This window comes from Tenrec ecaudatus, chromosome 13, assembly GCF_050624435.1.
Source record: "Tenrec ecaudatus isolate mTenEca1 chromosome 13, mTenEca1.hap1, whole genome shotgun sequence".
NCBI lineage: Eukaryota > Metazoa > Chordata > Mammalia > Afrosoricida > Tenrecidae > Tenrec > Tenrec ecaudatus.
The window spans coordinates 97693734-97708395 of NC_134542.1; the positions used below are offsets into that span (position 1 = coordinate 97693734).

The 14662-nt window shown below is 40.5% G+C and overlaps 1 protein-coding gene across 13 annotated transcripts in view; it reads left to right on the forward strand.

Annotated features, from left to right (window-relative positions):
- QTMAN (queuosine-tRNA mannosyltransferase) overlaps window positions 1–14662 on the forward strand; it is a 459649-nt gene that overhangs the window by 170197 nt on the left and 274790 nt on the right. Inside the window, exon 5 of one of the 13 annotated variants that reach the window (XM_075529861.1) lies at window positions 14028–14058. The exons of the other annotated variants lie outside the window; for them this stretch is intronic. Coding sequence (XP_075385976.1) covers window positions 14028–14058 — 31 coding nt within the window. The remainder of the gene's footprint in view (window positions 1–14027; window positions 14059–14662) is intronic. 13 annotated transcript variants of the gene reach the window in all.

Sequence of the window (14662 nt, forward strand, 5' to 3'; positions counted from 1 at the left end):
TTCATCCACCTTCCATCCATGGCTACAGATAATCTAAAACCTGTGAGAGTTTGAAATTATGTTTTGTATTTTCCCCCCTTTGGCTAGGAATATCTTTTTATACATTTTTTACACATCTGTCTGTTTGTTGTGTCTGAAATTTTTTGTAACTTTCCTCCCTGTGGGTTCCCTCTATAGATTTATGGATATATTTCAGCAAAGGCACTGACATAGTTTATTGTGCCAGCCTGGCCGATAAACACAACTTGGAAGGGCGGAGAGATAAATGGCTCGGTGAACCTCATCGTTCTTGTCTCTTGCTCTTTGATCATTAGACCAGTGTGTGGCTACCTTGCTTGCTCTGTGACTCAACTTACAGGCTAAACTACCTGTGGGATGCCTAGCCTGTGGACTGTGTCGCTGTAAGTTGAGGTCCCTTTCAGCCCACATGATTGGAATGTACATCTCTGGAGCTGGGGACCGACGGTTGGTGACCTGGCTGCCGTTTGGTGACCTGCCTTGCTGTTTGCTGCCTGTGCTGGGATAGCCTAGCTCTCTCTACAGAGGACGAACTGGCGGCCCTCAAGACTTAAAGGACTGCCAATGTCTCACAACTCTCTCAGGAGTGAATTTCACTGAGCCATGCGTACTACTTTATAATTTAACTGTTCATTTCTTGTGTTATATAGCTATCTATCTGTATATAATTTAAATATATATATAAAATTACTAGCAATCCGGTTTTGTCTTTCTAGAGAACCCTGTCTAACACAGGCACATACTTGTGTACGAATGTCCTTTGTCAAACTTAAATATTTTTGAATCCACAGGGGCAGTGCCACCCTGTCTTACAGGGTCGCTGTGGGTCAGACGGACTTGACAGCAGTTCGATTTTGGTTTGTTTGTACACATGTGTACACACACACAATCTTAGTCAATCTAGTAGAAGTATAATGGTATTTCACTAATACAGTTTCGGTTGTCTTAAAATTTCTCCCTAAGAGCCCCATGAGCATCCTTTGTCTTCCAGTACAATCTACCCGAACGATGAGTTTGCAGCCCTAACAAAATAGTCATTAACTTCTGAGCAGACCTCTCGTATTTTAAGTCAACTTGCCAATTTGATCTCCTTAGAAGGTACAGTTTTGGTTGGATTTTTTAAGGCACCCCAACATGATTAAGACAAATGTATAAGTGAGAGAATTTGGCTCTAGCCATACACTGCTTGTAGACACAGACTCATTTTTAAACTAAAAAAAAAAAAGACAAGCTGTGAGTGTATGAACTGGAATCGTTTCTGTGCAGAGGAGGAGGTTTCTGTAAGTGTGTGAACCAGTAGTTTCTGACCTGTCCTTTTGCAACTCATTCTCGAAATTTAGTCCTGACAATATACACCCTGCTTGTTCTCTGAAGAATTTTATACTTTCAGTTTGCACATTTAGAATCTACACTCGTTTCAGCTTGCTCTTGTCTTTAGAGTGAACAAGCATCCCGTTTCCTTTTTCTGCTTGTGAAAATCCAGTTTTCCTAGCGACACATTTGAAGAGACTCTTCTTTCCCTAGCAGACAGAACGAGCTCCCTTTTCAAATAATTTTGGACCATGGATGTGCGGGTTTGTTTCTGGACCATCACTCCGGTTCCCTTGGTCAGTGTGTCAGCCAGCTGTTAGGTTAGTGGGACAATATGTTTCAGAATCATGAGGTGGGAGTCTTCATCTTTTGTTCTTCTCAGCAGTGTTTGAGCTACTCAGGGCCTCTTGCTTTTCCTTATAAGGTTGAGGATTGATTTTCCTATTTCTGTAAAGAAATCAGTTGGAACTTTGATTGGCATTGTGTTGAATCTCTAGATTGTTTTGGGTCGTATTGGCATCTTAATAATATTAATTCTTCCAGTCCATGAACATGGAACATCTTTTCATTTACTCCAGACTTGTTCATCTCCTCAGTGGCAGATAATAGTTCTCCTTGTGTAAGTGCTTGTTCCTGCTTAGATTTGTGAAGGAGCTTCAAATAGTTTGTGGAAAAAAGATGGAAAAAATATGATGCATTTTTTCCACAACATTTTTGAAACACCATCATTTACCTAGGAGCTTTATTATCTTAGATGCTCTTATAAGTGGAATTGTCTCTGTAATGTACCTTCTTGTGTGACTCTGTTAAGATTTTCAATGTCCCCTTAAGTCCGTGTTTGTAGGGTGTATACATCTGAGAATTTGTCCATTTTATCCAGGTTATCCATTTGTTGCCATAGAGTTATTCTGTCATAGTTCTTTATAGTTTTGTTAGGTCAGTGGTAATATTAGCCCTTTTGATTTAATTTTTCTTATTTGTACATTTTCTTCATCAATCTAACTAAATTTTTGCCAATTCTATTGATCTTTTCAAAGAACCAGCTTTCAGTTGTATTGATCCACTGACTCTTTGTTTTTGATTTTACTTATTTTTCACTCTGATCTTTATTATTTTCTCTCTTTTGGTAGGTTTAGAATTTGTTAGCTTTTATCCTATTTTTTGGAGTTACTGAGTTAAGCAGTTAATTATTTTTTGTAATCTACTCATTTATTGCTATACATTTGTCTATGTTGTATATTTATATATGTACAAATGAACATTTTGATGGGTCTAAAAAATTTTAGAAACTGAAAATAGCTCAGAATTTGAGATATTTTCAAAATTTTAAAATAAAAAATCCTAACAATAGTGAAATATAGCCTGAAATCTATATTTTATTTGTTTGCATTCAAAGAAATATGTGCACACAAATGCATTTTTTGCACAAAGAATGTGCATATTATATTTTTGCAAACTGTACAACCTCCTTGACTTTTAGCTTCTTATATGTACTGTGTGTTATATGCATGCAGACATTATTTATGTAGACGTTTTAATTATTAGTGAAAATACAGTGTACATATAGGCACATATAGATCAATGTGTATATGCGTGAGTATATGAAAATGTCTTATTTGTATTGTGAAAATTTTCATTCAAGTTTAATGATTCTTGGCTTTTATTGTTTCTAATGGCTGTGGATTTTCAATTTTCTCAAAGGGAGTTTTTAACATTTGAAAACATACTTGTATTGAAAGCATGTTTCCCTCCTTACATCTCATTTTTGAAGAGGATAGCTCCCACGATGCAACAGGTCAGTGCTATAGCTACAAAGGTTTAGGAATCCGTGCATTTGAGGTTAAGAATAAGAGCATTTTTACTTGGGAGTTTTTAAAGAGTGACCGGGAGGAATATGGCATCATGATCTACAACAGTATTCTTATTTTTGTCATCTTTAAAGCTATTTAATGACATTCATATTTTATTTGTGGTATTTTTTGAAGACAAAGAGAAGCAGAGGCTAAGAGTTGAGGTTGCATTTGCACAGAAATTTGAGGCCTGCGTAATGTGTAAATTGAGTTTATGGTAAGTAACCATTTTCTTTTTTTGGTTTTAGTATTTAGAATTGGAAGTAGAAAATACACTACGCAAAGTAGAGACAGTGCCAGTTTTAGAATTGAACTACCTAAAAACAATCAAACTTTTGGAAACATGATCTTAATATTTGCCTTTCAATCAGTTTCATTTTAGATAAAATGCTGGCAGATGGTAGTGATCCACTTGAACAGTCTTGGGTTTTCTTGATTTTTTTTCCATGGAAAAAAGCTTCCAGGAAACTTTTGTTCTTTAATATGTTCAGCATGCATATGCTTTACATGTATTAACTTGTATTGCAAATGCAGCTCTTAATTAGATGTCTAAATCAGAGAGGAGTTGTGGTGAGTACCAACCTCTTAGAATTATTGAAAAAGAAAATTTTAATGAATAGAATTTTTTCGTGTGCTCTTCCAGCCGTCTGCCTCTTATGGACCTAGAAACAAAGGAGTTTGCATAATCGCACTTTTGCTATTATAGCCTAAGGTTTCTACTGGATCTTTCCTTTTGGGGTGATCGAGATAGTGATGACATCAAAATGTGGCTAATTTAGTAAATGTTGATGAGGATCTTGGGACACTGGGACCCTGACCCATTCTCGATGGGAATGCATAGTAGTCCAGTGGCTGTGGAACACCAGGATGATGGTCCCTCAAAACCCCCAAAGCAGCAGTATCACATGACGCTGCAATTCCACTCCTGGCCACAGACCAAAGACTTGGACACGGATTGAGAAAGCATCTTGTTCACCAATCTTCCTCACAGCACTATTCACAAAAGCCCCCACATGGGATCATCGTACATGTCCACTACCATAAACAAAATACAGTACTTATATACAATAAGATACTACTCAGACAATATGAGAAATGAATTCTTGATACATGCTACGGTGCGGACAGAGCTTGAAGACGTTCTGAACAAAACAAGCCAGTCAACAAGGGGCAAATATCGTATGAATTCACTTATATAGAGACAAGAAATGAAACTGTACAGAGACCGAAGTTTATTAGTGGTTACCAGTTTAAGGAGGGAGGGAAGGGAATAAGGGGGTTAATGGTGATGGAAAAATCACATTGATTGCAAGAGTAAAGTTGCAGAAGTGCTCATTGTGGTGTATAAGCTATACACCTATAAAAAGTTGAATTGGCCAAAGTGTGTGACAGCTATATTTATAGCAATGACCCGTCACCAAATAAGGCTGCTTACATGCAATGAGACATATGGGATTTGGTGGTTTGGGGTCACGTTTTCTTGGAACACCCAAGCGCCTGGGGACTTAAAGGATTTGGAAGTGGCCTTCCAAAGCACAGCCACTGGTTTCTATTCCAGTGAGGCTCCAGCAGAAGCAGAGGAGTCAAGAATAGGAGGGTGTGGAATGTGCAGCAACTGCCTCCAGCAACAAGCCCTTTTTTCCATGAGGCCAAAGTAATCGAATGGCATCCCAGTACCGTTTTGAAACAGTTTAATCAAAGATCCATAGAAACATCCTGATAAACAGATGGAAAAATTAGAACACAGTTTCAAACTCTAGATTCTCTGCAGCTGTGGGGGCTGGATGCACCCTGACACTATTGCTGTATCACAGTCTTTACACCTTCAACCAAGTATTGCTCCATCTTACAACTAAACAGTTCCCCTGAACCAATGAAAACGGGCTGCCTTTGAGCAGTAAATGCTTCTAAGAACTATTGATAACAGGACCCCATTACAAACAGCAATCGGAAAGTTTAGATAGAAACTCTGGGTTGTGGATTTATAGTAATGCGAGAGGAACAACTCAGAAAAGGGGAGTCTGAGAGATTGCACAATGTGGAGAATGTAATCAGTGTCATGGAATTGCACATACAGAGATGATTTTGTTTGTATTTGTTTTGCTATATATATTAGTAACGGCAGCAAAAGTTTTTTAAAAATTAAGGGAAAAAAATAACACTTGTCCAAAACAGCAACAACAAACTGAATGAAAGGTGTTTACGTTTCTATTATGACCTGTCTTATATTAGAGCAGCATTGAATACTTTTGCTGCTTGCTTCAACATTTAGTGCTTTGGTGGGCATTGATCGTTAGAGACTTGATATATCTTAGAATTTAGAAAAGTAGTAAGAATCCCCGAAGCTGGCAGTGTGTTACAGCCTAGTTATGTTTTGTATTTTAACTTGCTGTTTCAAAATGTGGGGCTTGGTGGGGAAATTCCTTCTCTCCAAATTTATCGGTCTGAGTCACCTGAAGAGTACCTTCTAATGGACTGTAATGAAATGGCAACATCTGAATCAGAGTTTCCACATTTGCAATTTTGAATATTCAGTTTGATGTTCATCAGCATTCACCTACGTGTGTATTGCTTTTCAATTTGTCATAACACTCTTCTCAGATGATAAGTTTATCTAACAAAGAATAACTTCATTTTTCTTAAACATAGAATATCAATTGTCCTTTCCGTCATTTTGCCTTCCTGACTAATGTATATATTTGCAACTCCCCGCTACGTGTTCTAAATCTCGATGGTGAGTAATCCTGACTTACAGCCATTTGCCCACACAGGGTGAATTCCTTCATGGTTTGACGTTCCGAGGAGCACATGATGAGCACCGGTATATATTTTTTATTACACTTAGTATATATATTATTACCTGCGAGCTTTAAGGGATGAAAAAAAGAATATGAGCTAAGAGTCCAAGGAGCTAGATTCAAAGCCCAGTCCAGCTGCTCATTTGTAGAAAGGGCCAATCACTCTCATTTTGTACTTTCAGATGAAAAATCATATTGTTGTTGTTTTCTTCAAGATCAAATATTGTGATGATTAAATGAGCTAATGTTTTAAGAGTATTTCATAAATTGAAGAGTAAGAGTGACCATAGTTAACTTTTTAGTCAGACTGTACTGTCCTATATGTAACTGATATGCTTCATAGTCTTTGTTAAAGTTATCTCTTCTTTCGTCTGTATCTGTTTTAGTAGGTGTGTAGGAAAAATTACATGAAAAATGATTTAAAGAAAAGCATAATGTTACAAGGGTCTTGGTCCCAAAGCTACTGTCATGCTACATTTGCTCTTCAATTACAGATGATTTGGGGGTTATAAGGTTAGACAAAGAAAAGGTGCTAGAGCAGCGATTCTCAACCTGTGGGTCACGACCCCCTTGGGGGGTTGAACGACCCTTTCACAGGGGTCGCCTGATTCATAACAGTAGAAAAATTACAGTTATGAAGTAGCAACGAAAATAATTTTATTGTTGGGGTCACCACCACATGAGGAGCTGTGTGAAAGGGTCGCAGCATTAGGAAAGTTCAGAACCACTGTGCTAGAGGGAGTGTTATTTGCAGATTTTTGTTGTATGATTATTTTCTATTGGTGTTAATTTTGAATTATACCTAACTAAAAGAAACCCATTGTTGTCTGGTCAATTGTAACTCTTCATTAGACCCTGAAGCTGTAAATCTTATAGGAGCAAAAAGCCCCATCCTTTTCCTTCATGGTGACTAACGTAGTGCTTCTCAACCCTGCGACCCTATCACACATTTCCTCTTGTGGTGACCCCCCCCAAACATAACATTATTATTGTTGCTACTCCATCACTGTAATTTTGCTACTGTTATGAATCCTTAGGTAAATATCTGATATGTAGAATGTATTTTCATTGTTACAAATTGGACATAAAGCATAGTGATTAACCACAAAATAATATGTAATTACATATTGTGAAATATTTATTTCTAATGACAAATAAGTGACATTTTGTCTTGAAGCATGGTGTAGCATGGGTAACAGTCTTCATGGCAGATACTCGTCTGTGGACGTATCTGCATGTGGGCGGACTGCCTGGAGACTGGACAGAGGAGCAGTGTCTCGCTTCCTAAGACTGCTGGAAATATGCGTTTTCCTATGGTCTCGCGGGACCCCTGTGAAAGGGTGATTCGTCCCTCAAGGGGGTCGCGACCCCTAGGTTGAGAACCGCTTGAGGAAGGGGTTAGAACTTCTGACCTGAGGTTGTTGAGCAGTTCAACATGAAGCGCACTGTGCTATAAGGGCTCCCACACCTGAACAGTAAGTAGTAATCTAGTAGACTTTCTAGTGGACAGAGATCACGAACTGAAATAGTGGTGTGCCCACGTTTCTGTAATCATGATGATTTCTCCCTTTCTTCATTTTCCTTAGCTAACATTTTGAGTGTTATCTGCAATTTGGAAGATACTTTGCTAGGTATTTAGTTGAAAATTATGTGAAATAATGCTTTGTTTAGCATTAGAAATAAAAATGGAAGATAGTTGAATTTCAGCCTTATCTTGTAAAGAATACTTGTAAGTATTCCTCCAGAAAAAGGCGTTTTTGTGGATCTGAACATTTGCCAATGCTACTCTGCCTTCTAAAGGACAGACAGTATTTCAAAGTTGTGGTAGAGTGATGTTAATATTCTACTACAGAGTCATTATTTCAGATATATCGCCTCAGCTCTTGGTTTAAAACTCAAGGAAAAGATCCTGTGAATGTTGTTACGTTAATTTTAATAAAATGATAGCTGCCAATATATTAGATAAATGGACATAAGTACTCTAAGTATTTTCTTGAATATAATATGAACTGTAGTGGACATCATTAAAGTTTATTTTCTTGTCCACAGTAGAAGTCGCTGATTTAGCTTCAGTCTGTCATCCGAGCCTACTCCAGATAGACGGTAGCCAGGCAGTAAATACTTTGGGGGAGATTTTATGTAAGTTACTTTTGTCTTATGGCTGGAAATACGGGCTTTCTGTCTAATTTCTATCAAAAATTGAATATGTTTTCACCTCTCCTAACTGGCATGTAGACGCTCTGGTGTTTGGTGCAGTGGCTAACAGTGGACTGCCTGCCGAGTACAAGGGCAGTGATTGGGACCCATCGGCTGCCCTTCAGGGAAAGGGATGGCAGCCTGCCTCCATTCAGATTTGCAGCCAGAGCCCTGACAGGCAGCCCCTCTGCTGGAGGGCTGCTGTGTGTCACAGGAGATTTGATGGCAATGGGTTTGTTTGCTTTTTTGGGTAACTGGGTCTAAAGGTAAAATATATTGCAGGAAAGGAGAAGAAATGTTTGACTAACTTGTCGCAGATGGCGATACCTAAGCTGCTCATTTGATTTCCTGCTCTTTAAAAGTAATTTTTCTTGTAGCAGGTAGACTAGTGATCTCTATGTACAAATACTGTCAACCCCTCCTAGTCGCTAGTTACCCCTCATCGTGATGTGTCTTCGTTTTCCTTTCATTCACCTTTCCCTTCTGGTATTTCAAGGAGCGGTTTACTGAGAACTGGATAATTCTAAGCAGCTATTCACAGTGCTTTACCTTGTGGCCGTGCCTTCTCCACGACTCTTGAGTGGTCGTCATCATTCGGAGCCCTCATGGCACAGTGGGCTGTGTGTTGGGCTGCTAAACACAGGCTCAGTTGGTCCAGTTCACCTGTAGCTCCATGGGTGACAGATGAGGCTTTCGACTCTTTTTACCTGTTACGTTCTTAGAAGATCACAGGGGCAGTCCTAGCCTGTCCTTTGGGGTGGCTGTGATTCAGAATCAATTCAATGGCAGTGAGTTTGGGTTGTGTTTTTAACCCGTAATTCTGAGGCAAGTGAGCTGCTGAATGTGAAAGAGCAGGTTGTAGATAAGGGGTCATCTAAGATCAGCTGTGGGATTCGTGGCCAACTGAAACTCTTGGACTCGTCGCCGACTGAAATTCAACAGAAAACATCCCAGGTGTACTTATTGCTGGCGACTGGATTCCGACTCACAGTGACCCTCTAGGACAGGGTCCAGCTGTCCCTGAGGCTGTCATAGACTGTGGTAGGTCTTAATGAAAGCGTGCTGACATCTTTCTCTTACTCGGTGGCTGGTGTGCTTGACCCATCAAGCCTTTGACCTTCCATATGGCAATTAGAGGCTTGAACTTTTTATCTCTTTCAGATTGAGATATGCTGAGTTTATTCCTCTTTTTTTGCCTTTCAAACTCCAGGTCTTTACACATCTCGTTATGATACTTTTTGGTCAGGAATTGCTCTTTGAAATTTTCTCTTCAACTCTTGTACATCATCAGATCTTCAGTTCCCTGTAGCTTCTACTATAGATTCCAGAGCAAACTTCCGGGTCTTTTTGAGATCCACATCTGTCTTCGCTGTTCTCACGTGTGATGTTTCGGATGCTAGCGTATGTTTCAGGCTTTCATTTATGTGTTCAATGTGTCCACTAGGCTTTTGTGAGGGTCTCTAAATCCAGGTGGGATATACTCAACATCATATATTTTGACTCTCATGTACTTGTGTTAATTCTTTCAGCTTCAGCCAGAATTTACACATTTGCACTGATGATCTGTTCCATAATCAGTCCCTTACCTTGTTTGGTTAATGATACTGAGCTCCTCCATTCACTCTCCCCACAGAGCTTCTCCGTTGTATCTTCCCACAGACATAGCGTGATTCCTATGCGTTCTATCTGGGAAGGTTCATGTGTATGATCACAGATTATATTGTTGAAAAAAGGCATTTGCAATGAAGATGTCAGAGGTCTTGTAAAATCCTTTCATGCCACCTCCAGCTTTGTTTCAATCACCAAGGGCATCCTTCGTCTCAGTGTCCAACTTTTGTATACCGGTCGCCAATAATTATCAGTGTATTTGTTTACTTTTTTGATCAGTTTCAGATGGAAGAAGTTAATAGACTTACTCAGTTTCTTATTTGGATTATAGTTGTTTTAAGTGGACTTCCTGGTTGTTGTTGAGATAATTATCTTATCACAGGCCGCATGATGTTTCAAAATAGATCTGGAAATGTTATTTTTGATGATGAAGGCAACATCATTGGAATTGTCACTCTCTACATAGTAGACCATACAATTTTCCGAAATGGCAGTGCATGTCTTTTTCAGCTCACGAATGCCTACGATACCAATATTTATGTTTTGCATTTCCAGTTCTCTTAGAATCATACTTCATGCATTGCACTTTCTGATTATCAATGGATGCTGGCAGTTGTTTCTTCTTTATATGAGTCGAGCCCGTCAGCCGTTGAAGGTCTCGAAAGCTAGACTCCGTCTACGTCATTCAGGTGGCCTCTTCAGGAGGCAGTGCTCTCTGGTTACATTGAGTATATTCCAACCTGATAGAGGCATCTTCCAGCACTGTAGCTGGCAGCGTTCCACTGCTCTTGTAAGGTTTTCAGTGAGGAATCTGTCAGAAGAGAACTGCCTCTTCTACACTTCCTGTAATCTAGAAACTCTGCTAAAAATCTGTTCATCACGAGTGAAATATTGAAATATTGGTGGCCAAGCTTCTAGTATCACAGCAACCTGGAAGCTACAGCATTATGGGAAACGGACGGGTGATGCTCCAGGAACTAGCAACCCAGAAGGTGGAATTTAGTCGCCCAGGAGCTAAAAGATGGAAACGCAGAGACTATTCTTTTTCCATGACCCACGGCATTGTGCAAACAAACTGTACTCTTTGTGAGTCACCGAGAGAAAAACTTTAGTTTGGGAAGCACAAGTGGAATGAGGAAAGTGGTTTCCTTAGACGTGAACTTCTTAAGGGGTGTTTCAACTCAGCACCACTTTGGAGGCATAGAGATTTTGATAAGAGAATGGAACAGTATCAGTTTATAATCTCTGGAGTCTGCCTGTTGATTTAGCAATGATGTCAATTTACTATGATGATTGTCAGGTGCCATCGAGGTGGTCCCTACTGACAGTGACTCCGTGAACAACAGAACACTTACCCAAGACTGCCACCAGGGTGCCTCTGAACATAGTTACCATTCCTTGCTTCTGAAGAGGAAAAGCTTTACACTGTAGGTTGTCTTTTCTTCCAACCTAACTTGTCATCTTAAAATGTGCCCCTTCTCGCACCTCAGGAGTACTGCTCTGTGTTCATCCTACTTTCTTGGCACCCCTGGACAGTAACCACTGTGCTTCTTAGAGAGCCATGTTTTGTATCATAGGAGCTTGTCCTTATGGCAACAGATCACTAGGGAGGGGATGGCACTTGACTCAGGCTTAGCCAAGTCACAGGTGGAGTGGTAAGATGTAATATGAAAGAAATATCATATGCACACCTTCCCTACAAAACAAATGTGTGCATAAGCAAATGTGAAGAAAGCTGATGGTGCCTGGCTATCAAAAGATATAGCGTCTGGAGTCTTAAAGGCTTGAAGATAAAAAAGCAGCCATCTAGCTCAGAAGCAACAAAGCCCACATGGAAGAAGCACACCAGTCTGTGTGACCACGAGGTGTCGAAGGGATCAGGTATCAGGCATCAACGAACAAAAATATCATATAATTGTAAATGAGGGAGATTGCAGAGTGGAGACCCAAAGCCCATCTGTAGGCAACTGGGCATCCCTTTACAGAAGGGTCTTGGGGAGGAGATGAGCCATTCAGGGTGCGATGTACTAATATGAAACATACAACTTTTCTCTAGTTCCCAAATGCTTCCTCCCCCCCCCCAACTCACTATAATGATCCCAATTCTACCTTACAAATAAGCCTAGACCAGAGTATGTACACTGGTAAAGATAGGAACTAGAAACACAGGGAATCCAGGACAGATGATCCCTTCAGGACCAGAGGTGAGAGTGGTGAATCCGGGAGGGTGAAGGGAAGGTAAAATAGAAAGGGGGAACCAATTACAAGGATCTACATATAACCTCCCTGGGGGGTGGATAACAGAAAAGTGAGTGAAGGGAGATGTGAGACAGTGTAAGATACGACAAAATAATAATTTATAAATTAACAAGGGTTCATGAGAAAGGGGAGAGCAGGAGGGATGGGAGGGGGAATGAGCTGATATCACGGGCTCAAGTAGAAAGAAAACATTTTAAGAATAGGTATTTGATCGAGTGGTCCCGAAGGGATCAGTTATCAGGCATCAGAGAACAAAAAATCATATCATTGGCTGCACACCTCCATGATACGATCGCTGAAGACAAATGAGTGCATAAGCAAATGTGGCGAAGAAAGCTGATGATGCCCGGCTATCAAAAGAGATAGTGTCTGGGCTCTTAAAGGCTTGAAGGTGAACAAGCGGCCATCTAGCTCAGAAGCAAAAAAGCCCACATGGAAGAAGCACACTAGCCAGTGCGATCACGAGGTGCCAAAGGGACCAGGTATAAGACATCATGCAAAAAAAAAGGTATGTGTGTGTATATGTATATATATATGTGTGTGTGTGTATGTATGTATGTATGTATGTATGTATGTATATATATATATATATATACACATACCATATTGAATGAAGGGGGGAGTGTAGAGTGGAGACCCAAGGCCCAAGTGTCAGCCACTGGAGATCCCCTCATAGAGGGGTTTAGGAGAGGAGATGGGTCAGTCAGGGTGCGAGGTAGTACCGATGAAGAACACAGCTTTCCCCCAGATCCTGGATGCGTCCTCCCCCCAACTACCATGATCCGAATTCTACCTTGCAAGACTGGATAGGGCAGAGGTTGTACACTGGTACATATGAGGGCTGGAGGCACAGGGAATCCAGGGTGAATGATACCTTCAGGACCAAGGGTGTGAGGGGCGATGCTGAGAGAGTGGAGGGTGAGTGGGTTGGAAAGGGGGAACTGATTACAAGGATCCACATGTGAACTCCTCCCTGGGAGAGGGACGGCAGGGAAGGGGTAGAAGGGAGACTCCGGATAGGGCAAGATATGACAAAATAACGTTGTATAAATTACCAAGGGCACATGAGGGAGGGGGGAGCGGGGAGGGAGGGGAAAAAAAAGAGGACCTGATGCAAAGGGCTTAAGTGGAGAGAGCAAATGCCTTGAGAATGATTGGGGCAGGGAATGTACAGATGTGCTTTATACAATTGATGTATGGATTGTGATAAGAGTTGTATGAGTCCCTAATAAAATGTAAAAATAGAAAAGAGGAGAAAAAAAAGAAAATGATTAGGGCAAAGAATGTACACATGTGCTTTATACAATTGATGTATGTATATGTATGGATTGTGATAAGAGTTGTATGAGCCCCTAATAAAATGTTTTAAATAAATAAAAATAAAAATCAAGAATAGGTATTTGAATGAGGAGATACAGACTGGGGCAGTTAGTGTTGAAACTTTTACTAGGCTTAAGGTCTGGAGGTAGACACAGACTTCATTCCAAACCAAAGTCAATGCTCTTTTGCTGCTGTCGACCCATCGTGACCCATAGGCCAGGGTAGAAGTGCCCCTGTGGGTTTTCAAGGCTGTCACTAAAGAGGAGTATTGGAGTTGTAGAGCCACATTTTTTTCCTGAAAAGTGCTTGGTGGCTTCACACGGCTTCCTTTATGACTAGCATACCAATGTGTAAGCCAGCAAGGAGCAGAAAGTAGCCATAAGCAGAAGCAGATTAAAAAAAAAAGGTGCCGAGAGATGAGATGAATGACATATGAAAGATACCCTGTGACCTATGTGAAGGAGATAGAAATGCATCATAACTGAGATAACATGTGACTACTTTTCTCCCAAAGGACCTGATCAAATTCCTAGGCTTCCTGGTGGCACAATGAGTTAAGCATTGGGCTATTAATCTCAAACTCACTAGGCCTTTCGGTGGAATAAAGATGAGACCGCTTGCTCCAGTAAAGATTGACTCTAAGGGCCTGTTCTGTTCTTTCCTACAGGTCTCTGTAAGAATCAACTTGATGGCAGCGGGTGAGCACAGTTCTTATTCAGATAGTTGTGGTTATTAGTGTCTAAGCTAAAGGCACTGGAATGTATCTTTTTCTGTATAAGATTATATTTTGGCCTCTGTCTTGGTCATTCTACCAATTCTTGGGTTTGTCCTCAAGAATGAAAGGATAGGCATCACCTGGATTGTTACCAAAAGGTTCTAGTGACCTCTAGTCATACCCTAACACATAGTTCTTATTCATGCGGCTTTAAGGAGTGACCACCAGATCCTTTCATTGGCCTGGCTCTGACCATTTTATGCCAATGTTTATTCTGGTGACGAGAACTTACTTCTTGTAGGTACATTGAGTTTCCTACTTTTTTCCTGAAAGAGTCGCTGCTGCACTCTGGAGACAAATCCTGCTTTGGCCGCCAGTTCAGCATTCATTACTGTCTTACTTCCCATCTGGAAGAGCCCCAGTTGTGGTTCAGATGTTCATCCTCTGCGGCAGGGGATTGCTTCCCTGGGCCTTGGGAATCGTGATTGATCTTTGATGACACTGTCATTGAATGGGTCTGTTCACGCACATGTATTGGCAGCCTTGGCCAGTAAGATTTAAAGGGTCGGATGGTAGAGGACTCTGGG